This window comes from Neofelis nebulosa, chromosome X (assembly GCF_028018385.1).
Source record: "Neofelis nebulosa isolate mNeoNeb1 chromosome X, mNeoNeb1.pri, whole genome shotgun sequence".
NCBI classification, from domain to species: domain Eukaryota; kingdom Metazoa; phylum Chordata; class Mammalia; order Carnivora; family Felidae; genus Neofelis; species Neofelis nebulosa.
Genome location: NC_080800.1, coordinates 115,280,818 through 115,305,611, shown reverse-complemented (window position 1 = coordinate 115,305,611; position 24,794 = coordinate 115,280,818). Strand labels below are relative to the sequence as shown.

Sequence of the window (24,794 nt, the reverse complement as noted above, 5' to 3'; positions counted from 1 at the left end):
GAGTATGAGGTTCCAAACAGTGAGTGCTGGAACACTCCCAACAGAGGGCTCGGGAAGAATAGGAGACAGAAAAAATGGCTGGGGTGCCTGGGTGGCTCCATCGGTTGAGCTTCCGACTTCGGCTCAGGTCATGATCTCACGGTTCGTGTGTTTGAGCCCCGCGTCGGGCTCTGTGCTTACGACTCAGAGCCTGGAGCCTGCTTCCAATTCTGTGTCTCCCTCTCTCTCTCTGCCCCTCCCTAACTCGTGCTCTGTCTCTGTCACGCACATTCTCAAAAATGAATAAACATTAAAAAGAAGAAGAAATGGCTATGGAGGTAGGAGAATCACTGATTTCAAAATATTTCTTGAGCACCTAGGCGGATACTAGGGTTGCAAACATTATGGGGGCTACTCACTGAGGTAGAGAACATAAGAGAAAGCAGATTTAAGGGGAAAGTTAATGAGTTTGGTTTTAGACATTATGAGTTGCAGGTGCCTATGGACAGCCAGCACAAAGTTGGAAATTTTGGTCTGGAGCCTGGGAAAGTCATGCCTGTATACACATATTTAGCTTTGTTTTTGCAAATACATTTAGAATCCATAGTAAATGGCCACATTCACTGTCATAAATATAGCCTGGAGAAGGTGATAGCGATCTTTGAAACCATGTAAAAATGGGTGCCTGGGTGGCTCAGTCAGTTAAGCATCTGACTTCGGCTCAGGTCCCGATCTCGCGGTTCGTGGGTTCGAGCCCCGCATCGGACTTGCTGCTGTCAGCGCAGGGCCTGCTTGGGATCCTTTGTCCTCCTCCCTCTCTCTGCCCCTCCCCCATTCGCACGCGTGCTCTCTCTCTCTCGAAAATAAATAAACATTCAAAAAATATATATTTTTTAAATAAAACGTTGTAAAATATTAACGACAGAACCACTGTGACACAGGCTGGCCACTGCCTATGCTTAGTTTCCTGAGGGGCTCCAGGCTTATACTTAATTGGCCTTTGACAACGACAAATCTTCTCAAAATCTATTAGTAAATATCTGTTAGAAATAGAGCTGATGGGGGAGCCTGGGTGACTTAGTCGGTTAAGGGTCCAACTTCAGCTCAGGTCATGATCTCACGGTCTGTGAGTTTGAGCCCCGCGTTGGGCTCTGTGCTGACAGCTCAGAGCCTGGAGCCTGCTTCAGATTCTGTGTCTCCCTCTCTCTGCCCCTCCCCTGCTCACGCTCTGTCTCTCTCTCCTTGAAAATAAATAAACATTTAAAAAAAAAAGGGGGGGGGGAGGTAGAGCCGATAGCATGGAAACATCCTGAATAAGATCCTTTGAAAAGGGAGGGTATATGAATATGAACTAGCACAGCATGTTTCTTTTCTGTAGTTATCAGAGAGACCTTATTTATGAACTTCCTTTACTATCACAAAAAAGAAAACGTGAAAGGATCCTCTCTCGTTTTCGCTTGTGATTTTTTTTTTTCCCCAAACACCTACATTTCTTTTACTTCTGTCGTTTGTCATCTCAGCCGCTGTACGATGCCGCTTACCTTACAATGTACAACATCTGCTTCACATCCTTGCCCATCCTGGCCTACAGCCTACTGGAACAGCACATCAACATTGACACCCTGGCCTCGGATCCCCGACTGTATATGTAAGTGGAACATAGAGTTAAAACCCACTTCAGGCCCTCAAAACCGTGGGTTTCCTTTCCTCTGCAGGTAGGAAGGACGCAGCGGCCCCCCTGGTACCATTCAGCCGGGAGATAGATGGCCTGTGTCCTGGGTGTAGGTACCATCCCGGGATGCGTGTGAACCACTCAGTTTCATCTTCGGTAAAATACGGGTGACGGCAGCGTTTTTCGCGAGGAGTGAAGGAGGGACTGCATGTAAGACAGGTGCACACAGTGCCTGGCACACAGGAAGCTCTCGGGTGGATGGTAGCTATTAATCTGACTCTGGCACCCTCCCCCACCATAGCTTCAGGCCTGTGCTGCGCGCTTTCATGCATTTAGAATGTTGAAAACCCGAAGGAAGCTGCTGAGTGAGTACAAATTATTTTCGGGGTTTCCGTGGAGTTTCAGTGAGGGAACTGCAGGAGGATAGCCCGGGAGTTACTGCGCGGTTTCCCGTAGAGCCTACACTTGCTCACACCCGCGTGAATGGGCTCCGTGCGTACCTGTGGCCCAGCACAAAATGCCGCCCTCCCCCTCGCCTGCTGTCACGAGACCCCGACCTCAGCCTGTGACTGTCGGTGTAGATCGCTCCGATCCTTCCTTCGGAACCGCGCAGCACGTTCCAGGTTTCACCCTCGGGGATGTAGTGACTCGGGGCACTTCCCAAACGCTGTGACCTGAAACGAGACATAATGTGGCTAATTTCCGTGTGTTCAAGAGAAATTTAAATAGGAAACCGTAGGTCTGTAGAGGGAAGAGGGACAGTACATCGGCCGCCTCCCAGCATGGCAGGTGCTCAGGCCTGAGCTGCTGGGCGGCTGCCCCCCAAATAAATCTCCGTTCTCTCTCATGTTCTCGTGCTTGTCGGCGATCGTGTTGGGAGTTTCCAGCAGCCTCGTCGTTCATCTGAGTGCAGCTGGAAGGCCTCGCCTCTCCCCCAGCCTACCATGATGCCCCTGCCCTTCTTCCCACGGGGCGTAATGTAACTCCCGGAGACAGTCGAGAAAGACAGGATCCACTCAGTGACACTCGCAGAAGCCTCACTGGCTGGCACTTGCCGGGCACACGCTGCAGGCATCTTTAGGAAGGTGCCTTCCCTGTGGCTCCCAGTTGCCTTGAGAATGTGACTTGTTGTCTGTGCCGAGAGCTTGTTTCTAAGAAGCAGCCCCCTCTGTCCTCCTGCAGTTTTTCTAGGGCAAACAGCAACACGTTGCTCTATGCAGCCCCCGAATTTCACATTCCTTCGTACACCTGGAAACGCTAGCAGGGAAAAGGTGCACGACCGCGTGTTTTTGGGAAGCCCCTCGGTGCTCAGTACCAAGCGGACAAGGATCAGTTGTGTTTCCATTATGAAGGTGTTCCTTATTCAAGAGACACAGAATCCGAAGCAGGCTCCAGGCTCCAAACTGTTAGCACAGAACCCGCCGCGGGGTTCGAACCCACGAACCGCAAGATCATGACCCGAGCCGAAGTCGGACGCTCAACCGACTGAGCCACCCAGGCGCCCCGAAGATTGTGTTATTTTAACAGATTTTAAGGTTTCGATCCACCTGCTGTTTATGAAACATTATTTGACTTGCGGCGCCTGGGTGGCTCAGTCGGTTAAGCGTCCGACTGTTGATTTCAGCTCGGGTCGTGATCTCATGGACGTCACATCGAGTCTGTATCGGGCCTCGCGCTGAGCCTTCTTGAGATCCTCTCTTGCTCTTCCCCTCCCTGCCCCCCCCTTCAAAAAAAACAAACAAACAAAAACAAAAACCTTGTGTGACTCATTTGCAAAAAATATAAGGGGCACACCAAGACCTAAAAAGTTTAAATTCCCAAGAGGAAATCTTGATTAAAAGAAGTAACAATTGTCGTCGGAAAGCCACGGTAGCTTGGTTGAGAGCATATGCGCATGATTTAAGTCAAGTCAATCTATGATTATACACCAGCGCTTCCCCTTATGCTACTAGTCCTTTTAAACTTTGCTGACATTGGAGTCGCCTGGGGCGCTTTAAAATTATCCTAATGCCCAGGTTACACCTCATGCCAGTGAAGCCAGGACGAGGGTGGGAGTGAGGCGTCAGTGTTTTTAAAGATCCCCACGTGATTCCAAGGTGCATCACCGTTGGGGAACCATTATGATACTCCTTTTGAGGCTCATCTGTGAATGAGACTGACAAAAATACCTATCCCGCATGGTTTTTATGTGGATAAAGATGGACAATGTAGGGGCACTTGGGCGGCTCGGTTGAGCGTCTGACTTCACCTCGGGTCATGATCTCGCGGTTGGTGAGTTCGAGCCCCCCGTGCCGGGCTTCGTGCTGACAGCGCAGAGTCTGTTTGGGTCTCCCTCTCCCGCTCCCACTCCCCTGCCCGTGCACGCGTGCTCTCTCGCTCAAAGATCAATAAACGTTTTTTTTTTGGTTTTTTTTTTGGGGGGGACAGAGAGAGACAGAGCATGAACGGGGGAGGGGCAGAGAGAGAGGGAGACACAGAATCAGAAGCAGGCTCCAGGCTCCGAGCCATCGGCCCAGAGCCTGACGCGGGGCTCGAACTCACGGACCGCGAGATCGTGACCTGGCTGAAGTCGGACGCTTAACCAACTGCGCCACCCAGGCGCCCAATAAACGTTTTTTAAAAATGGACAATGTATGTAAAACTCTTAACCCAGCTTACTGACACGTAAGAAGTAGTCAGTAAACGGGAGCTAATTATTATTGGTGAGGTTGTTGTTGTCAGTGGCCAGAATTTGAACTTGGCACTCTGTTTTCTCGCTGCCTTAGTCGGGAGGCGATTGCAGGGACGTAGACCTGTGGCTCCGCGTGGCCCTCCAGTCCTCCAGGGATAGCGCCCTGCATCACAACAGGGTCATCACACCTGTGTGCCTTTCGCTGTGGCCTTGAAGAGACAGCCTCCGGAGGTTCATTACCCTGTGCCTTTTCCCATTTGCCAACAGGAAAATCTCCGACAATGCCATGCTCCAGTTGGGGCCCTTCTTATATTGGACGTTTCTGGCTGCATTTGAAGGGACGGTGTTCTTCTTTGGGACCTACTTCCTCTTTCAGACTTCATCCCTGGAAGAAAATGCAAAGGTAAAAAAATACATATATGTTCCATCTGTTGGTATCGTAAGCATGGCTTATCTTTTGTCTATCGGCGCTGGATTTCTCATACACGTAATCTAGCTCTAATCATTTTGCCAACTTGTTCTTAAGGTGTGGTCTTTAGTTCCCACAACTTTTTTAGAACGATAGAAGTGTTGAAGTAAGCCACCTCCTGTGCGCATGGCTAACTAGAGAGCTTGTGTACAAACCTTCTAGAAGTTTACCTTGGCTGCAATTTTTAATAGCTGAACGGAGTTTTTAGTACTTCGGCATTTGGATCCCTCTACCTTTCCTGATGTTTTCTTTTTAAGTGAACTCAACCCCCAACGTGGGGCTCGAACTCAGGACCTCAAGACCAGGAGTCACATGGTCTACTGACTGAGCCAGCCAGAGGCCGCAAGACTTCGCAAAGCAGGGGCAAAGTCTGGCCCTGCTCGGTTCTTGTTTATAGCGGCCTTTCGTGCTTAGAGTTGAAGGGGGTAGCCCCCGTATCTTTACAATATTCGCCCAATAGTTGAGGAGTGGGAATCCCTTTCTCTTCCTCCTTCCCTTCCGCACGGGAGCATAGTGTTTTCCAGAAAGGCTACACTAATCCTGCCAGTGCCTTCCTGGCAAGCGACTACATAAGTCAGCACCTGCGGGGGGGTGATTTTTCCCTGGCTTGTGTTCTAGGAAAGAACTGCTGACGGGGTGAGGTCTTCTCACAGCCACACGGTGAATGTCGAGCCCAGCACTTCACATGTGCTTTTGCTACGTTCGTTCGATTTCTGGGCTTCCTCTTCAGTGGTCACTCATTCTTCATCATGTAAAGCGAAGCTAAGGTTCAAAATGAATTTACCGAGTACGGTGACTGTGTCCACAACCTGCACAGTCAGCATCTGTTAGGGAAGTCATGGGCTCGAGGAATTTGAATGATACTTTGAAGTTAGGTACTACATACACACAAAACCTTTCTAGTTTGGACTAACAGAAGGCAGTTTAATAGGAGTCCCTTAAAATTATTGATCACTGGGAGCACCTGGTTGACTCAGTCAGTAGAGCATGGGACTCTCGGTCATGAGTTCGAGCCCCAGGTTGGACATAGAGATCGCTCTAGAAAAATGGTAAATCACCAAGTAACTGCTGGAGAAATAGAGATCTAGGACTTCAGAGTAGGCACACGTAGCCCTTGTCAAGGAGAGTGGCTTCCTAAATCTCTGTAGGCCAATCCCTTGAGCTTTGCCCACCAGTAAGAAGGGATTACATCACACGATTTCTCGGTTCCCCGTAGCTTTACGGCTGCTTCTGTGACGTTCACGTTGTATTTTAGTTTCATCTGGCACATAGATTCTAAAGAGCTGACTATTTCTGAAGAAGAGTTTGCCGCAAAGTAGGGGGGTACTCTCCTGCGGTCCTGGTGCCGTGTTTCATTCGCTCAGCAGACTTTGGGTGGTGCACAGGGAGCTTTGGCCCAGCGTGTGTCCCATTCATCACCCGTTTTGAGTTCATGAAGGCCAAACGAATTAGACTTTACTGCACATGTCGCCACCCTTCTAAATGTTTGCTAAAGTTACAGTAAGTGTAAGAACTTGTCAGCAATTAAACATGACACCACGTATGATTTGGTCAAATCCTTTTTTTTTTTTTTTTTTTTTTTTTTTGCTTCTGTTAATCTGAATTTTTTATGATTTTTTTAAAAACGTTTTACATTTCATTTTCTGTTTTAATGCTGTGCATTCAGATCTTGACAGCATTTGGTAAGCATATGTGCCATTCATTGCCATAGTTAAGGATTTATACATGCTCTCTGCTTCCCTTCAATGTGCACCTGTTAACAGTTCTAATATTTACAGCCAGAAACTTAGGCTCTATCTTTAAGATGTGAGTCCATTTGTCTAGAGATTGGTCCTCCTTGGAGAGCTTTACTTCTGGATTACAGAGAAAGCCCATATCAGACTCTTCAGAGACACGAATCATCCAAATGCCCTGTTTTGATGAACATGACCGTTAGTGGGAATAGGGGTGGGTTTTTTGTTTCTCTGCCTTTCTGACACCAGGGTGTTCCCTGTTCAGTACTACGTGAGGTAATGGAAATAAACCCCGTCAACCACAAGTGTGCTATAGCTGTCCGAGGAAATGTGGGGTCACAGTAAGATCCAACGGTTTGGCCTGATCTTTTGATCACATGTTTCCCTAAACAGTTTCTACGGAAATCTTTAGCATTTACGCCAGAGATTAAAGTTGCCTTTTTATTTGCTTAAGTAGGCTCGTGTATTCATGGTGCGTGTAATTGTTAAATGTTTTTCAGGTATATGGAAACTGGACTTTTGGAACCATTGTTTTTACAGTCTTAGTATTCACTGTAACTCTGAAGGTTAGATTTTTTTATTTATTCAAATATACTTAATACTGTTTTTGTAGTACTTTCTGATCTCCCACTGTCCTGTCTTTTTTGTCTTCTCTTTATTTTTTTATTGCAGGTTGTTCATTCAAGTATGAATCTTTACCAAACTGTGTATGATATTAGATATTTAGACACTTGTATGCTATTTGTGAACCATTTTTCCAGTCTGTTAACGTGTTCTCTTTCATTTCATTCCGTAAAAATTCATACACCATAGTTATGTTCAAAATCTGTTGCTTCTCTCTCCAAGACACTGTAAGTGGTATATAGACAGGCTGTGAGTGTGTGTGAGTGTGTGTGTGTGTGTGTGTGTGTGTGTGTGTTGATGTTAAAGAGTTGAATCGTTTTTAAAACTAGGTATCTGTTTGCCAACACCAGGCCTCAAAGCAGTTTGGGTACCTAAGACGATCGAATAGATGTCCGTGAGCGAAAAATGTGTGCAAAAGAGCTCAGTAGTGACAAAATTTTACATAATGTCTTTATCGCTGATGTGTATCCATATTAGTGATGAAATGCATAAGAATGTACAGCAGGTAGCATACAGGAGTCATTGGCATTAACATGCGGCCACGTAGTATACTCTGAAGGCTTGCTGAATTCGACCCTTGAGACTTCCGATTTGGAACTCTCTTACCCTTGAAAGCATAATCAAATTCTTCTGATGATCGTTCCAGTAACGAACACCTCACGTGGGGTCCAAGAATGAGCATCTTTAAATGAATTCCAGTGGTCCAAACTAGAATTCCAGAAGAATGATTGACAAAGGACCTCTGATCATCTCCCGTCTAAGTTTTTATTCCCGATTCATTTCTCATACCAAACAGAGCCAACGTGCGTTTGCATTTTTCATCGACTCTTTCAGTAATATTTTAGGGCTGCAAAAGAAAATGCTACAATTTTATCTCGGTTTAGCCACTTACTAGCTGGTATTCTTGGGCAGTGACTCCATTTCTCAGTACCTTCATTTCTTCTATAAAATGGAGATAAGCATTATCGCTTAGGATTTTTGGTGGGATGTCTCTCAGTGAAGACACACAGAGCATTTAGAACGGTGTCTGGCACATAGAATGTGGTCAGAACGATAGATGCTAGTTGTTGCTATTTATTACGATGATTCACAGGATCATGATTTGAAATGAAGGCCCCCCCCACCTTTTTTCACCTGCTCTTGCCTGTGGCCCCAGGGCTTCCAAGTGCCCTTCGATGTCAGAGTTGGCCTTACCGTGCTGTCTTTCATGTGTCCCTCGAAAGACGTGCACTCTCTCATCTTTGGATGGGCATCATTGTGACCTTTTCCCGAGCAGCCCAGAGGTTTATGGATGAGAAACTATAACAGAGAGTGGAGGACTGGGGTGTCACAGCAAGTAACAAAATGGAGACACCACCTCCTCTTTTAAAAAGTTCAAAAACATCCCCAGATGTTAGTCCACGCGGCCCAGCGATTTTAAACAGGCAGAACAGACCATACTTTTTATTTTTAGATTGCACTTGAAAACCTCAGGTGCCACAATCCGAAGAGACAGTCGGCCCTGGCAGAAGCGTGGAGGGATTAACACCTAAGGCAACTGAAAGTGTTACTCGTGTAACGGACTAGACCTGGCTTTCACAATTGAAAGGCGCACTACCTGGTCAGGCCCGTGATTCATTGCTACATGGCGCCAGGCGTGTAGACCTAGTTCCCTTGGCATTTAATAATCCCCGGCTGTTGTGTTGGAGCTGCCTCCCTGTAGTTCGTCTCCTCTTCCTAACTGACCCTTCCATCTCCTGCTGCCTTTCTGTGTCCATCTAGTGCCAGCTCGGCCTTGTCCGTTTGTCGTCAGCTTCTTGGCCGCCACTCCCCGAGGACTTGGGGCTCCAGCCTCCTGGATATTCCCGTGACCCCGATGCCTGCCTCTCCTTCAGGAGTGCGGCATCTCCAGCCCCACACCCACCTGCTACTTGCTTGACACATCCCCCCCCCCTCCCCCAAGCCTATACTGTAGGGTCTAGAGGCCTTGGGACAGAGCTTAGCCCTTTCTTGCCCTGGCTCTGTGAAAAGTCTGGATTCTGTTCTTCTTTTAGTTTCCCTCTCTTCTAGTTGCCTGGCCCAAGCTAGATCCTCCCGTAGGTATCCTAAGGTATTCAAGTTCTCGAGTGGCAGAGTGGACTTACTGCCCGGGGCAGTTTGTACCCATCACGACATCTCTTGTGTTGTGTCTTTTCAGCTCGCCTTGGATACTCGTTTCTGGACGTGGATAAATCACTTTGTGATTTGGGGTTCTTTAGCCTTTTATGTATTTTTCTCATTCTTCTGGGGAGGAATTATTTGGTAAGCAGCTGTACACGTGTGAGTAATGTGTAAATAACAAAGTAGATATGTGTATATGTACATTGTCTATGCAAACGTTAATTATACTTTCGAAGCGCCGATCAGGTAAAATGGCAGGTCTTCAATATTCATGGATTGGGAGTCACTTCAGCTACGAATGCTGCTCATTTCAGGTAAGATTTCGCAGGCAAGTAAATGGACTACACGAGTCACGCAGAAGTCCTCCCTTCTAATAGCCCCCGTCCAAATCTGTCACCTTGAAGGTGTGTAAGCATCTCTCTGTGAAGTGAAACCGTAAGTTCTAGCAGGGACCTTCCATGTGATTTACAGTGGAAATACTCATCCTGTGACGTTTCTACGTGACACAGTGGCCAACAGATCCGTTATTACCCATTTGGACTCCCTTGTCTCTTTCTGGGCCGTTACTGTCAATCTTGTCCCTACAGGTCTGCTCAGGGTGTGGAATACATACCACTCAGTATCCAGAGGGTTGTATCTTAACCTCACCATCTCGCTGGCGGGGGCGGGGGGGGTGGGGTGGGTGGTTAGAGGCAGAGTGGACAGTGTGGCCTTCGAGTTCACTGAGTTCATCTTGATTCGGTAGACGTTCATTTGGGATCCCTTTTGTGTGAAGCACTCTGGGGGAAACGGAAAGGAGATCAGAATCTAGCAAGAGGGGCGTATAAGCTGTGATGGGGAGAGTTAGAAGGAATGAAAATAAGTTAGATTGTCCTCTCCTTTTCTTACTCCCAGAGGCCTAAATGTTGTGTAGCCGCTTTCATTAACCAGTGGCTTCTCTTGACACGGATGCAGAGAGCATGGCTAGAGGAAGCCATAGGGTGCAATTCTAGGAGGACATTCTTTGCACGGGTTTGGGCAAAATCATGCATACAAAATACTCCATGTTATCACGGAGATGTGAGGCTGTGTTTATCGTCCTTTGAGACTTCATTAGAAGAAACTCTTAGTGCTTTTGAGAAGCTGTTAAAATGAAGGCCTTAAGAAATAAAAATATGAAAAGCCTAATCATGTAAGGAACTACCAGTTCCAAAAAGTGTAATCATGGCATATGTTGGGCACCTCCAAGAGGTAATTTCTGCAGCAGTGAAGCTGACGGAAGTCCCTGTTGTCTTTAGTAATCCACAAATTAATCAAAGTTGGTTAATCAAATGTAATATACAATTGTAATTCTGCCCAGAGCACCATAATTCTATCTATGAATCCATGTAATCAGCTTCTGAACTAATGCAAAATTTCCACAAGAATAAAATGTTTCTAGCCAGCTAGTTTCTAACTCTGACCACAGACCGTCCCTTATTGATGAAAATAAATCCTTCAAAAGATTAAGACATTGTCACACCTGTTTTCATTCATTAGAGATACTTCCTGAAAACGTAATAGTGATAAATCTGTTTTTATTTTGTTGCCCATAGTGCTGTCCTTTAGTAGAGCTGAGTTGAGCCACTACATGAATATAAAACTTCTATTATAAAGCAACCAGCGAAATATGACCAGAAACTGTGAGAGACTTGAGCTGAATGCTCGTTCCAGCTACTATCTCTGGACACACTCAGCCCCGAGGCGTGGTGACACATCCCTCTGTGGGGACTGGCAGTGAGAACGATGATTTCTGAGCCCCAAACCCAGTCCAGGAATAATACCTTTTGCTTTTTGCTGTTCCCCTGTAAAGCTCCATAGGTATCCTCAAGACAAAGAAAATTCTAGAGCAGGGAATGACAGAGTATTGTGGGTACTGTGTGGAATGCCCTGTGACCCCCTGTCACTTGTGTACTGGATGCTTATTAGGGTCCATTAACTGCCTAGAAAATGAGTTAGGGTGCCCTTCAGAGTTAGAGTGAGAGCTCTGCAGAATTCTTTCCTGGACGGTAGGGACCCTAGAAGACTTAGCCCAGACCTCCTGAATTTCTCCACCTCACTGTTCTGCTCACTTCCTCTGCCACACTCTAGTCCCCATGTACCTAGAGCCGCAAACTTGATTTTATTATGTTACATGAGAGGGAGGGCACAAACATTGATTTTTTTTTTTTTTTTTTTTTTTAATGACGAACAAATTTATCTTCAGCGAGCCCTTTGCATCGTCTAATAAATGAGGCAAGTGGTTATCTGCCCAGAGCTCCTAATCCGGGGAGAATCTGTTGTGTATCCCAACCCTGGACCCTTCCTCCTCCCCTGCTGCAAACAGCGTGTAGTCTGCTGAGGCTCTCCGTGCCTCGGCCTGGGGAAACTAGCTGTGCTTCTCTGTGGCCACCAAACAGCTCGGTGAATGACTTCGAATGAAATCCAGCATCCGGATGAAGGGTCTTAGATGTCTGGCCCCGAAGACTGCGTGTCCCATTAGCAACGTTCTCCTGTCCAGCCTGGTTGGCACACCCTGGGTGCCCCGTCTGTATTCGGGGATGAGAACCGCGGAGAGAGAAACTCGACCCTCCCTTTGATATTGACCCTCCCTTTGATATTGACGTAGAGTAGGGGGGCGGGCGGGGTGTAAAAACGTCTTTTACATTTCCAAATGTAGAGCACAGTCCATTCTCCTATGAACAAAACAGCTGAGCAAGTAAAATACCCTTTAGCATAAGAAGTAACCATTTCTTTTTGAGTATCTTGAAGCCCCAATATTTTCTAATGCAAATACATACTCTGCACTTGACGGTTTTAAAGTTGATTGCTTAGTTGTTTTCAGGTCGCATGCACTTTATTGTCGTGTTTGCCCTTTAGTTATCCTTTCTTTTTCCTCCAAGCATTTAGTACGTGAAATCTATGTAGTACTTTGGGGGTATTCTCAAAGGAAATTATTTTTATTAAGGTGTGTAATTTAGAAGAGTCCCTTTAACTACAAAAGATAATGTCGATGACACCTCTGTTTGATATGACAGGACCTGATTTCTTTTTCCATTCTGTGTTTTCTTTCCACTCTAGGCCTTTTCTCAAACAACAGAGAATGTATTTCGTATTTGCTCAAATGCTATCTTCTGTGTCTACATGGTTGGCCATAGTTCTTCTAATATTTATCAGCCTTTTCCCTGAGATTCTCCTGATAGTCTTAAAGAATGTAAGAAGAAGAAGTGCCAGGGTAAGAACTAAATTTATGTTATCACTTGATTTTTGGAAGGGGCTTCAATATCTGCCATGAACTAAAAGCCTTATTTAGAGAACTGCATTAGTTACAGCATGTTAAACCCCTCCTTACAGGTGCATCACTTAATTTCCTCTTCTGCATAAAAAGTATAGTAAAAACTCCGTTACCCAATGCAGGTGGTAAGTAGACTCCTTAATAGTGTTCTATGTGACCTTTAGCAAAATCCATATGGAGCATCTCATATGCTCCATATGGAATTTTAAATGGAAAAAATGGTTGTTGTTTTTTTTTTGGTTTTTTTTTTTTTTTTTTTTTTTTTTAGCCTAGAATTTTCACACCAGGAATTTCCACACCAACATTCCAGCTTTAACCTTAGAAATTTCCCTGCGGGTTGTTTGCAGAGGTTTTTTTGTTTCTTCAGTCGATACTCCCAATTTGCTTCTTTCAAACCTCTCCCCCCCCCCCCCCCCCCGATTATAGTGCTGCTTAATCTCTGTATCGCTTCTAGCCCTGTCTGTCCAGCAGTATATCTGAACCAGAGAGAACTCCCTGGATGTGATTTCTGCATCCTTACCTTCCTGAACACACTTGTAAAAATTCAGATTGTTTTATGAGTGTGTTTTTAGTTTTGCTGCTTAAATCGCCAAATTCTTGCAGGAGCGACGAGTTATTACCCTCTGCCAGCCTAATTGCTTGGCCCTGCATTGTCTGATAGCTTTCAAACATTTCCAAAAAGCCTTTCAAGTGAAAGGGTAGATTAGCCTGGAAAATAAAACTGGCACATTCTGACCAACAGGTTAATTTAATATGTCCTATTCCTGCCAACGCTAATTCATTTTGCCAAGTAAAACCCTGTTTGTCTCATGATTCACAGCACCTCTGTCTCACAGCCCCTCCAGTGCAATATTTTCAGGAGATGGTCTAACGTATATCTACCTGACCTATCGGATCAAATTTGCCAACCAGCTGAGCCACAAAACTGGCTTGTCTGATGGGGGTTTTGGCCCACTGATTTGATAGAATGCGGTGGTTGGCATCATGCAGTTGTAGGAGCTGAAACGATTACGAGAAAACCTTTCGCGACTAGACGCGTGAAAGAGGACCTTTCGTGATCAACAGGTTGGCATCAGCTCCAGTCGAAAGCAGTCGACTGTCAGCGGCATGAGCCACGTCGATTCTTGGTACACAGAGCCAGCCACTGTACAGTTAGGTGGCCGGAACTGGCCTTAACCCCCTGCCGCCGCATGCCTTGCGGGCGGCACTGAACACGATACCATTACCCTGGTCCACTCTTTAATCCTTCCAGTAGACCCCTGACCGTCTCCCTCCAGCCTGGGATTTAGTCTTAGGATGCGAAAGAGGCATTTGCTTGTCTGAGTATGCCTCCGTATCAGTTGACCAGGGGTAAAAACAGGTCGATACAACACGTTTTTCCCAGAATGGCTCGAGCAGCAACTTCCACCGAGCCCGATAAAAAACGGTCACTGTAAGAAATGGTTTGGTGCCTTGCCATAATAGAGAATTTGTCTGGGAAAGATCTCTGAGGTGCCCTCCCATTCTCCTTACTTGGGAGTACACTTTGGGAATGCTCCTAAATGTTTTTCTTAGTTGGGTCGGTGGGGCTCCTGCTAACTGATGGCTCACACCCGACTTCCCACTCTCAAGAGGATACAAACACCTCAGAAATCAAAACCTTCGAACACATCACCCCTGTCCTCTTCCTTAGACCCCTTCTTTTAAAATAAGTAAGTAAAATAAACATTTTAAAAAATTAAATAAATAAAAGGGGGGCCACCCGGGTGGCTCAGTCGGTTAGGCGTCCGACTTCAGCTCGGGTCATGACCTCACGGTTCGTGGGCCCGAGCCCCACATCGGGCTCCTTGCTGACAACTCGGAGCCTGGAGCCTGCTCTGGATTCTGTGTCTCTCCCTCTCTGTCTGCCCCCTTCCCGCTCGTCCTCTGTCTCTCTCAAAAAGAAATAAACATTAAAAAATCGTTGTTTTAAATTAAAAAATAAATAGACACAGGCTGGAGGTGACTTTTCTATAAATTCAGTGGCCATAAAATAGAGGGATGATACAAAGCAGTCCCAGATAAAGACGTAAAACGTTTTCTTTCCACGCAAACGGTAGAATCCGAACTTCTGCCGGAAGCATGCGGTTCGGCATGCAATTTGTTTGCCATGGGTTATGTCCACGATACGAGGATTTATAGTGCCTGTGCTATAGCTTGGCATGCTGGTGTGCTAGAACGACCGGGAAAACTCCCATGATCACCTTCATTCATCCAATCACTCATTCATCAATCCCTACCCTCATTGAACCAGAACATGTGTTGAACCGCCTACTGATGAACATCTCTCTTTACATCCAGTGTCTGAAAGGCTAAATGGTTTTTCAGACTCTGTGGGATTTTGAGAGTTGCAGATGAGACGAAAAGTTGCGGGCACTCAGCAGCACTGCCTCCCCCACCCCCCCACCCCCCCCCACCCCCCCACCTTGTGAGGAAACGCAAGAGCAAAGTAGTGCGTATGAATGCATAAAGGCCAGCTGAAACAGCCATGGCTGTCCTGATAAGTCACGTCTGTTTCCGTGAGGCCCTGTTTGGCCGTTCAGAGAAGCAGAGGCCACTTGTAAGATAAAGGAGAAAGAGGGTCTTCATCGCCAGCCAGCCTGGCATCCTGGGTGACTTCCCACTTTGTGTAATATCCCTTGCTAAGGCATTGGCTTCACTTTAAAGAGCGGCCAAAGATTCTCTTACACTGGGTCAGCCTCCTGCCTGCCACGCTCCCTAAGGTGGTAAAGTGAGTGTCCCCGCCCAGACCTGGAAGATTCCCCCCGACTTCAGCCAGTAAGCGTGTTGGAGCCTTTGGACACATAGCCAGCGAGCGCCGTGCTCGTGTGGGTCTTGGCAGCTGTCTCCAGGAGGGAACGCGGCAGTGGGTGGTGAAAACGTCTCTGGCATTTGAAAAAAGAAGCTAAGCCACGTACACGCCACAATTACAGAAGCGGCCTTCTGCTGGATTCCATTCAGTTCGACACACGTCGCGTGAGGGTCTGCTGTTAGCTAGCCACCGCACTAGGTGGCAGTAATCCAGGGATGAGTCACGCGTGGCCCCAGCTCACGAGGAGCTGCCACCCCAGCGCAGTTCTAAAGAGGATTTTTACGCAACCCTTGGGGAGGCGGGCACGGAGCAGAATAGTAAGTAGACTCCGGGATGTGGCGCGTTGTAACACGTCCGAGCTATTCCAAGTCGCCACCTCCGGAAGCCGCCAGTAAAAAGGCTTGTGTGGCAGCCTCCAGCCCAGCCGGGTTCCGTCCCGACATCAGCACCGGAGAGGATCCCGCTGTCTTCGCAAACGGGTTCCCTCGGTCATTTAACTCCGGTTAGTTTCAGCTACCTGTTCCTCAGCTGTCTTTTCAGCAGTGTGGTTAGCTTTTGAGGCCCAGGTCCCATCATGAAGGATCAGAAAGCTTTTCTTTAGCTCCTACCCTGCCAGAGCTGCATCCCCGTCACGACGGGACGTGACGAGACGAAAGCACCCGTGAGCGCGGGACGACGGAACGGCAAGACGACCCCGCAGAGGAAGTTTCCGGTGCAGGAACCCCCCCGGTGGGTGCGTCAACAGGTTGTGTCTCCCCTAAGCACAGTTGCTGGGCTCCGTGGTAGTCAGTGAGCTGACCCCTGCCCTTTCTGGCCAAGTGGTAGCTACCACTTGCCACTTCCGATGGAGGGCTTGCCCGCGTAACCCACCGCTGTCAAGAGGGAGGCTTGACTTGGCCTGCTAGACCCTGCACTGCTGTCCTCTGATGGCAGTGGCCCTAGCCACGTGGCCATGCCTAGCATGGGATGTCCGCACGAACAGCAAGAAAGACTCTATTACGTAGGGAGCTCTGCCAGAGAGAGCGCCTTGCAAACTTTGGAGAATACGCTTTATCCCGTTAAGAACGGTGGTGCCGAGGCTGATTACTGTCGTGATTCCGACAGTGTCCCAGCCAACCTTGGCCTCTAAGGATAACAGTCCTGTTGACCCGATCAGGCAAAACGTTGAATCCTCACATTGTGGCTGTTGAGACGGACCTTTATGCATTGGCCTCTTTGACGCAGGTGACTGCGGAGGAATGTGGGAATGTCATACTCTTCTAGCTCATTCTCTCCCTTCCTTCCCCCTCCACCAGTCGCTGGCTATATCGGTTTTTGATTGCTTTAGATCTTCTTTCCATGCTCTCTCCTGCCTTCTCTACTTTCATATTCCCTTTCTCTTTCCTTTATAAAGCGGCCTAATCTATGAACCCCTAAAATTTCTGCTTCCTAGAAATACTTTTATCTCTGACGGTTGGATATAAGGTTTTGAGTGTACCAAACTGTGCTTAGGGTTGCAGTCTTAAATAAATAGGGTTGAATATTAAACGTGGGGGCGGGGGACTCGGTGTCGTGTTAATCTCACTGTGAGATTTTTGCCCGCAAAATGGAAGACAGGACAGTTTAAAATTTTTCTTCCCAGAAACAACATATTTATTTCTCTAGCCTTATCCATTGGGGATTTGCATGTTGCCAACATGTCACCAACTTTATTTAAGGAAAATACGAACAGGAAAACAGATACAGCTGTGTTCAAACATCTGTGAATAAGTCAAAGTATTTGCCTGTAAGAGTTTTATTGTTTATTCGCTGCTATTAGATACATACGATACTTTAGCTGATATCTTTTTTTTAGACCTACTTTCCATTAGGCACTGAGTAGATAACATGGGTAATCTTGATTAGCAGAATTGCTCTCTCTAGGCGTTTTAAAGGAGAAATTCCTAGCCCTTTAGCCTACCCTGCTGAAGAGGTCTCTGTAAGAAAAAAGAGAAAAACCGATCAAATGACATTAGGATAGGGGCGCCTGGCTGGCTCAGTCGGGAGAATGTGCTACTCCTGTTCTCGGGGTTGTGAGTTTGAGCCCCACGGCGGGTGTAGAGATTACTTAAAAATAAAATCTTTTTTGGAAAAACTATGTTAGAATAAGGGAAGTTCAACACTGGTCCGGCAGTAAATGGGGGCGAAATGTGGTTTCACCAAATGTCTTCCCATTGTGTTAGTTTTGTTAGGTTTGTAACATGCCACGGCCCGACAGCGGTCAGTCCCTTCGTGTTGAATCTGTGCAGCTGGATAGGGGAGATAGTTACTTCAGGATAGATTGGTGATGGACCCTGGACATAGCTCTCTGACCCATGGATTTCGAACCATGTAGGTTAGTGAGTTAACGATTAGAAACAAGCCATATTTTAGTGAGAGGCGTATTTTAAAATGATCCAGGATAGTCCGTCTTCCCATGAACAAAGCAACTTTAAATTGTTATACGGAGAAATAGTCATTTGCACATATAATGGACTGTTCCTAACTCTGACTCTTATTACTTCAGAAAGCGATGCCTTCAAAACTAACGTGTCATTTCGACTTCGAATTCTCCAGGTTTCTTTTTAAATGTCTTACATTTCAGAGAATATTTACTTTTTTTTTTTTTTTTTTTTTTTTTTTTTGGTTTCTGCATTTCTCTTTTCTCTACTGCAATTTTCCACCCTTTGTGCAATTGTGAACAAGGTAACGAAACGCCTCCCTTCCTCAGGAACATCTACTATCTTCATGCTTTCTCAAACTTCCAGCAATCACAGTTTCTCTTGGAGTGAATAAGGTGATTTCCTTTCTTAATGTACCAACTTGCCTGCGTTCCCATTTGCTTGACACCATTTTTCTGACTCTTTATGAACGATGACTTCTCAGTGCTCATTTCTCTACCTTCTGTTGATACTTAAGAGTATTTTGTCATTTTCCTTTACTCATTTGTTCACCTTCTCAAATGGTCACACTGGAGAGGAGGTGATGTTCGAACACTTGGACCGTAACTCTCTAGCCCCATTGATTCCCGGTGCACAGTGGAAGCCACGGCGTGCTAGAGCTAGGGTGTTCACGAAGACAGGAATGTTTTGCACAAATCTCTCTTTGCTCGATACACTCACAGCACCGGCCCAACTCTCAGAGGTGTTCACCAAAAGGATGGTAAGGTTTACTAATCCAACCATATTGACTCATCTCCCACATAACCTACCAATGTCATTTCAAAACGCCCAGTTTGCCTTATACGACTAATATCTGTATACTTATACCATGAAAACCGTTCAATTCGAGTTGGAGACTTCCTTAGGTCTTTAAGTGTATCCGTTGAAATGTGACACGTCTGCTGTAGCTTAATCGTTTGTACTTTTGGCCAAAAGAGTAGTCCGTAGGAAATGATTCTTTTTCTTCTACATTTTTATCACCAGGTAGGTTAACCAGTCTTCAAATGCTTTAAGTATCTTTACCTCACTATTACAGAGAAATCTGAGCTGTAAAAGGGCATCTGACTCATTATCCGCCAGACCTTCAGTCAGACCTCTTCTTTTACGAACATTCTCAGACGAATCTAATATATTGTAACAGGTACCTAGTGGTAAACGAGCGGGCTGGCTTTAAAGAAACAGATTAACAGCATTATAAAGACAAAAATGAAAATAGCACTCTAAATTTTCTCTGCTGTTGGTGTGGTGAACTTTATACTTACTCTTTACAAAAATATAAAGATGCATTCCTTGGAATATGGGGCAAATTGGTATTTTAAATTTGTTAAGCTCCCAAATGAAACTTTAGGCCTTTTGCAGAGCTGGAGGGTAAAAAAACATATTTACTTTGCGAGGGGCGACTTGCGGCAGAGCCGTCCCGTGAAAGTGCTCGTTAATACCGATTAGGAAATAACAGTCTCGACTGTAAAAGATCATTCGGAAAACTGAAAACAAATATTCCAAAATTGCATCTGTATAACGTCAAGTCAATTTAGCATTGCATGTTCTTTTGGGAATTAGGTGCAAATAATCCAGTGTGTTTGTACGTCCGTGTGCTGTGTCTGTGTGTTTGCAGGTATACACTTAATGTACTCGTACATGTCTGCCCCCCCAAATTAATGACCCAACCTAATCACTTTTTTTCATGTCAAGTTTTATTCAAGCTAGATGTTTCGACTTGTCAGAGGTAAAAGCTCAAATCTTTCCCAGCCATTCAGGGGGATGCTAACCTAATTACGTGGAACGCTTCTTCGCAGTTCATTTTCCCAAAGACGACTAAATCCGTTTTATGGCCTGTTGTCTCATTTACCCCCAGAGACGAGTGGGGGGGAATTGCCGTGGCACGGGAGGTGTCCTCTCCTCTGTGTGTTTTCTCCCTCCCACTCACTGCGGCGGCCTCCGTCGTCCCAGACCTTTAGAGGCCTTTTCTCCTCCGCCCGTAGGAATTTAGAGTAATTCATGAATGAGGTTTCCGAGCCCATCAGCTTGGAAACAACTCCATACAGCTTAGGGCAGGGCCGTCTGTCCTGCGCACCGAAAAACTGACGGTCATCGGGGGCCTCTTGCCTTTGGAACTCCCGATCGATCGGGAGTCCTCCCCGTGGGCCCGTTTTTCTCGTCAGCTGTCAACTCCCCCCACCCGCCAGCGAAGAACAAAAAGGAGAGTAACGGAGCGCGCGCTCTGGTTCTCCTGTGCCCTACGGTTTTTGCCAGTCTGCGTCCCCAGTGTTGCTTCGGACGCAGACTCCCTTGGCCCCGGCGCACCTCTTAGCCTTCCCCGTTGGGAGCGACTCGCCTGCTTCGATCTTCCTTCCCTCGGTACCGAATCCGCCTCCCAGTGGCTTTCAAAGCCTTGGGCCCTTTTGTCCCAGGTAGCCTTGTCCTAAGCTGTATGGTGCCTTTTAGCTCTCCTGTTCCCAGCTCATTCTGTATCCCCCTGGATCGCTTTCTTCAGCTCGGTCCGCGTTTGGGAGACCCGGCTGGCTGAGACGCTGCTTGTGCTTTTGGCCTCTCCAGGGCCTTAAGTCCTACAACGCCCGACACAGAAGTGGGGAAGTTTTCTCGTGAGGGGACAGTCATCTCGCCCTCAGCGTAGTTATTTCCTCCAGGAATTTATCTTCACGTGGCATTATTTCTCCTCCACGGAAAAAATTTGGCAATTGGCCTGGCCCCTGAGTTTGTCCCTCGATAAGGGAGCGGTGGGCGACTCCCTTTATAAGTTCTCGGCGTGAATGGCGACCTTATTTTTATTTTGGTTAGAGTCGGTCGCCGTGACGCTGCCACCTGAAAAAAAAACTGTCAGGAAAAAAAGGTTGGGTTGTAGAGTATAAATCAGGTATGTTGAGAGGCACGAGTCTTAGGTCTTGGGAGGGGGCCTCCAACCCAACCTTTTAAAACCCAACTGGGCGGGGGGGGGCCATCAGGTGTATCTTCTTCCCTGGGAGAGCACTGAATAAGGTTCAGGGGACAGAGAAGGATCCACAGATTTCTTAGGGCAGTTTCTGTGGTGGCCTTTCCAAAAAACAGGATGAATAAGAGAAACAGAAGCTTCGGTTGACTTACAGAGACATGATCTCCCAAAAAGAAAATTCACTTGAGCATTATGGGGAAGAAACCGGTTCCTTTCAGTAAAGGAAAGACAGTTTCACAGCAGTCTTTCGAAACGGAGTAGATAGATCTTCAGACTTCCTCTGTCAAAATGTACACACCCTGGAAAACAGTAATCCGTTCATTGGTTCACCACGGCCTGAGTATCCGCTGTATGCGGGACACGGCACTAGGTGCCGGAGATAGACCAATGAGACGACCCTATCTTCAGCTCCCAGGCTAGAGGGAGGGACCCTGCTGAGCTAAGCCACGGCTGTGCTAGGTGGTCCTGGTGGTAAGGATGACTGAGAGAGCCCTGGAGCAATCCAAAAGCAAAAAGCAAGTCTGAATCTACTCGGCCAACAATTGAAGCAAGGACAAAAACCTGGGTATCGTGTCACCCTTTTTGTTTCCCTGCATGTGAATAAAACTTGGCACTTGAAGATAGCTCCTTTACTCTCATAACAAAATTTACTACTTGATTTATTTTGGAAAATGCTAAACAGATGGCTTCGCGCGATTGTTAAAATAAACCTTTTAACTCTGTATGTTTTAAATTTTTCAGAATCCGAATCTTGAACTGCCTATGTTATTGTCCTACAAGCATATTGACAGTGGTTACAGCTAAAAAAGAAAGCACGAAGACACAACTACGAAAAGTTGCCATCTCAGGATACGCAATATGCAACAAACTAAACCCCTCTCTCTTATGTCTAGGGTTCAGAATAAATGTCCATTACAATACCAAATGACTCTCTTAAGCATTTACAGTTATCGTAAGTAGCCATCATGGCCAAAGCTCTAAGTTATGAATCCTATGAAAGTTGAAAGCAAGAAGAATAATTAGAATTTCTGGCTCTAGATAGACGACTAAAACTACCAAGTGGGTGCTCTCTTAACCCATGAACTCTGTGAATGGATTTAAGTATAATCGTATAAAGTAGAAGTCCTACAATGGGAATGAATAGATTTTGCTAATATTACTTTTTTTTGCCTGGCAGAAGACATAGGCTGTTTGGATCACATTTCTTGTTCCTGCTGAGTGAGAATCTTAAATTATTTTTTTTTTCAAACATACGAAAGGAATACTTGAAAATACAAGAAGACGAAGTGGTATCAGTGCATCAGAATAATTCGTCCTTTCTGTTCACCCACATGCTAATTCTGTCCTCATGGAATATCCTTGCCAAAAACTAACCTTGAACCCTTACGTGGAAAGAATGTTAATCCTGCATATTTTTGTGAGAATCAACAAAAATTACTTATTTTTGTTCTTCTGAATTAAACCCCACTTAATGGGTGGATGGCTACCAGATTATTTTCAAAATAAAACATTTCCAGTCACTTAGTAAAGTAGCCCCTCGAAAGAGTTAAGATCTAACGGATATTTTCCAGTATTCATTTTCCTGGGGTCTGAGGTGGGATAGGCAAAACCATAGTCCCATAAAACTAAAGCCATCTGAGTATCCGTGTTTTATCATTTTCTGTGGAGAGGTGAAAAAATAGCTTATTTCCAACTGTTAACGGTTATTTCTGGAAAGAGACTGCGTTTGTACATACATGCAGCACTTTTGTTTTGAACTTGCCAATTTGGGAAGGAGGGATCCGTCCCAAGACCGCGATTCGGCCTGCACAGCCATGACTCTGAACTTGAATGTTTTCTCTTAGCAAACATGGTTGGGTGATGGTCTGACTCTCAACCGTGAGATTCACCTTGGTGAAGGCCTTGACTTCCTGGACTAGAAGGAGGCTTTAGCCTCCTACGGAGTTCACTGAACACATAAGAATAAATGTGAAATATCTTTATTAAATGTCAGAAGCAAACACATTTGGGGGGATAAAAATGGCTACATTTGACTACTAGCTTGAAATGGGCTCTTAAAACAGTGTTTTCAGAAGCGCCTGGCTGGCTCGGTCGGTAGACCACGCGGCTCTTGGATCTTAGGGTCGTGCGTTTGAGCCCTGTGTCGGGCAGAGAGATTACTTTTCTAAAAAAGTGTTTTCACACCAGTTTCCTTTTTTGGTTGTCTTTCTGGCATGCCTGTACTATTATTCGTGTTTCTGTTGTACCTTGCTTTAGGAAAGCGTTGGACCCAATCTATACCGGTGTGTTTATGTGGTCCGTGTGGCACATTTGATTCTTCCATATATAATTTGGGTCCGTATTTAGGTGTCATTTTTCTTGAATTCTAGGAAGGACATAATTCCGGTTACCGGAAACCATTCCGTCATCGTGACCCTTTTACATTATTTCATTTGTTCTCGTCTGTCAGTATTATCTTTGAGTCTTTTGTCGGATGTCCTTCACAGCTTACCTAAGTGCGCTCGCTGTGTTCTGCCGGCCTGAGTTTGAGGTGATCTGCCGAAAACAAAGTCTGTACATTCTTTGCCTATTCCAAAGAGCTAAAAAGTCAGACCCAGGAAAGCTTTTGACGTTTTTTGTTGTTCTTCTGCTTGTTCCGGCTGTCGCCGTGTTGTTGCCGTTGTCGTTTTACAGAAGTGCCGTATGGGATGTGAACACACGCGAGAGACCCGCAATGCAGAGAGAGGCCCGTTTAACGCCAACCACTGGAGAGTGGCCTCATCAGAATATGCAGGGTAGTGGACATGGAACTGGTGGCGTGGCGCATTCCTTGCCGCCAGGAGGGTGACCGAGGGGGACTTAAGGTCCTATCTCAGCCACGCGTTACACCGCAGCTCAGCTTCACGATGGTGATCGTCGTGGCCTAGATCCTTGAGAGGGACCTGACTTTGCTTTTGTGGAAGGTATTTTAGTAACGAGCTAAGTAAGAACTGGTTAGCGGGGGATCAGGCGGATGGAACAACTCGAAGTAAGCCGTCCCCCGGTGTTCCTAGCGCGACAGTCTAACTACCTTGTTTTGTGACAGAGAAAGGGGGAGAATGTAATAGGCTCACATGTACCCATCATTGGAACCACTCTAAACTGTCAAGATGTCCTTGTAATTTTCACAACCGTCGTCCCTTGTTTGAAGGTGTAACCTACTGAGTGTAAACCATAAATTCCCTCTCTACAACATCTACACCAGCAGCAGTATAAATGTAAGCCAAAATTTGCAAGATCCATAATAATTTCGTGATGGAATTTTTTTAATAACATGCAGTATAGAAATGTGCAGATTTTATGCAAGTGTTAACCAAATCACTTTTCAGCTTGCAACATGGGACTGCAATACTACATTTTTCACTTAAGCAGTTTTTTACATCCACGTCGTTGCTTTCTATAATGACTGTGAATGCCATCTTTTATGAATGCAACTTGCCTTTTTCATTACAGAAATTTTTGTTTGATGTATCAATAAACTTTGGTATGATACGACTGCCATTTTAGCCTCTCTTTTGGAATGGTCTCGGTGTGCTTGAAATTTGGTCAAAGGTGTGTGTGTGTGTGCACCTGTCCCTCCCTCCCTCCCTCCCTCTCCCTGCCCCTCGCTGTCTCCCCTTCCCCCATTCCTCTGACATGGCTCGGCCTGCCTCTAAGACAAAAACCCCACTGTTACCGACTACTGAGAGAGTAAAGTTTTTCCACGGGAGCTGGTTGTGTTACATTTTTACACGGAAGTCTCTGTGTTTTTGTAGCCTTTTAATCACATTAAGCCCTTGACCTGCATTTAGTGAATTTCCTCTTTTTTATCTTTATCTTTTATTTTAATGCCAGTATGGCTCACCCGCGGCGTTCTGTCAGTTTCAGGCGTCTCTCTTGTATTTTCTGGGAAGTGGGAAGCGGGCCGTGTTTGGACGTGAGACTGGAGTGAAAGTTCCAGCTTTGCTCTTAGAGCCATTTTCCCGTCCACCCTCTCGTC

General features: G+C 46.0%; 1 protein-coding gene across 14 annotated transcripts in view; it reads left to right on the top strand.

Moving 5' to 3' along the window:
• Window positions 1-24,316, top strand: part of ATP11C (ATPase phospholipid transporting 11C) — a 173,133-nt gene extending 148,817 nt beyond the window's left edge. For 4 of the 14 annotated variants that reach the window (XM_058713766.1, XM_058713775.1, XM_058713770.1 and 1 more), the window contains 7 exons: window positions 1,500-1,627; window positions 4,590-4,725; window positions 7,025-7,090; window positions 9,325-9,428; window positions 12,366-12,519; window positions 18,884-18,988; window positions 21,539-24,316. In XM_058713766.1, the coding sequence (XP_058569749.1) occupies window positions 1,500-1,627; window positions 4,590-4,725; window positions 7,025-7,090; window positions 9,325-9,428; window positions 12,366-12,519; window positions 18,884-18,985 (690 nt within the window). In that variant the 3' untranslated portion in view covers window positions 18,986-18,988; window positions 21,539-24,316. Of the gene's footprint in view, window positions 1-1,499; window positions 1,628-4,589; window positions 4,726-7,024; window positions 7,091-9,324; window positions 9,429-12,365; window positions 12,520-12,638; window positions 12,705-18,112; window positions 18,204-18,883; window positions 18,989-21,538 lie in introns of those variants that run through there. The other 10 variants (XM_058713768.1, XM_058713773.1, XM_058713774.1 and 7 more) reach the window with 10 other exon arrangements.
• Window positions 24,317-24,794: the final 478 nt, after the last annotated feature.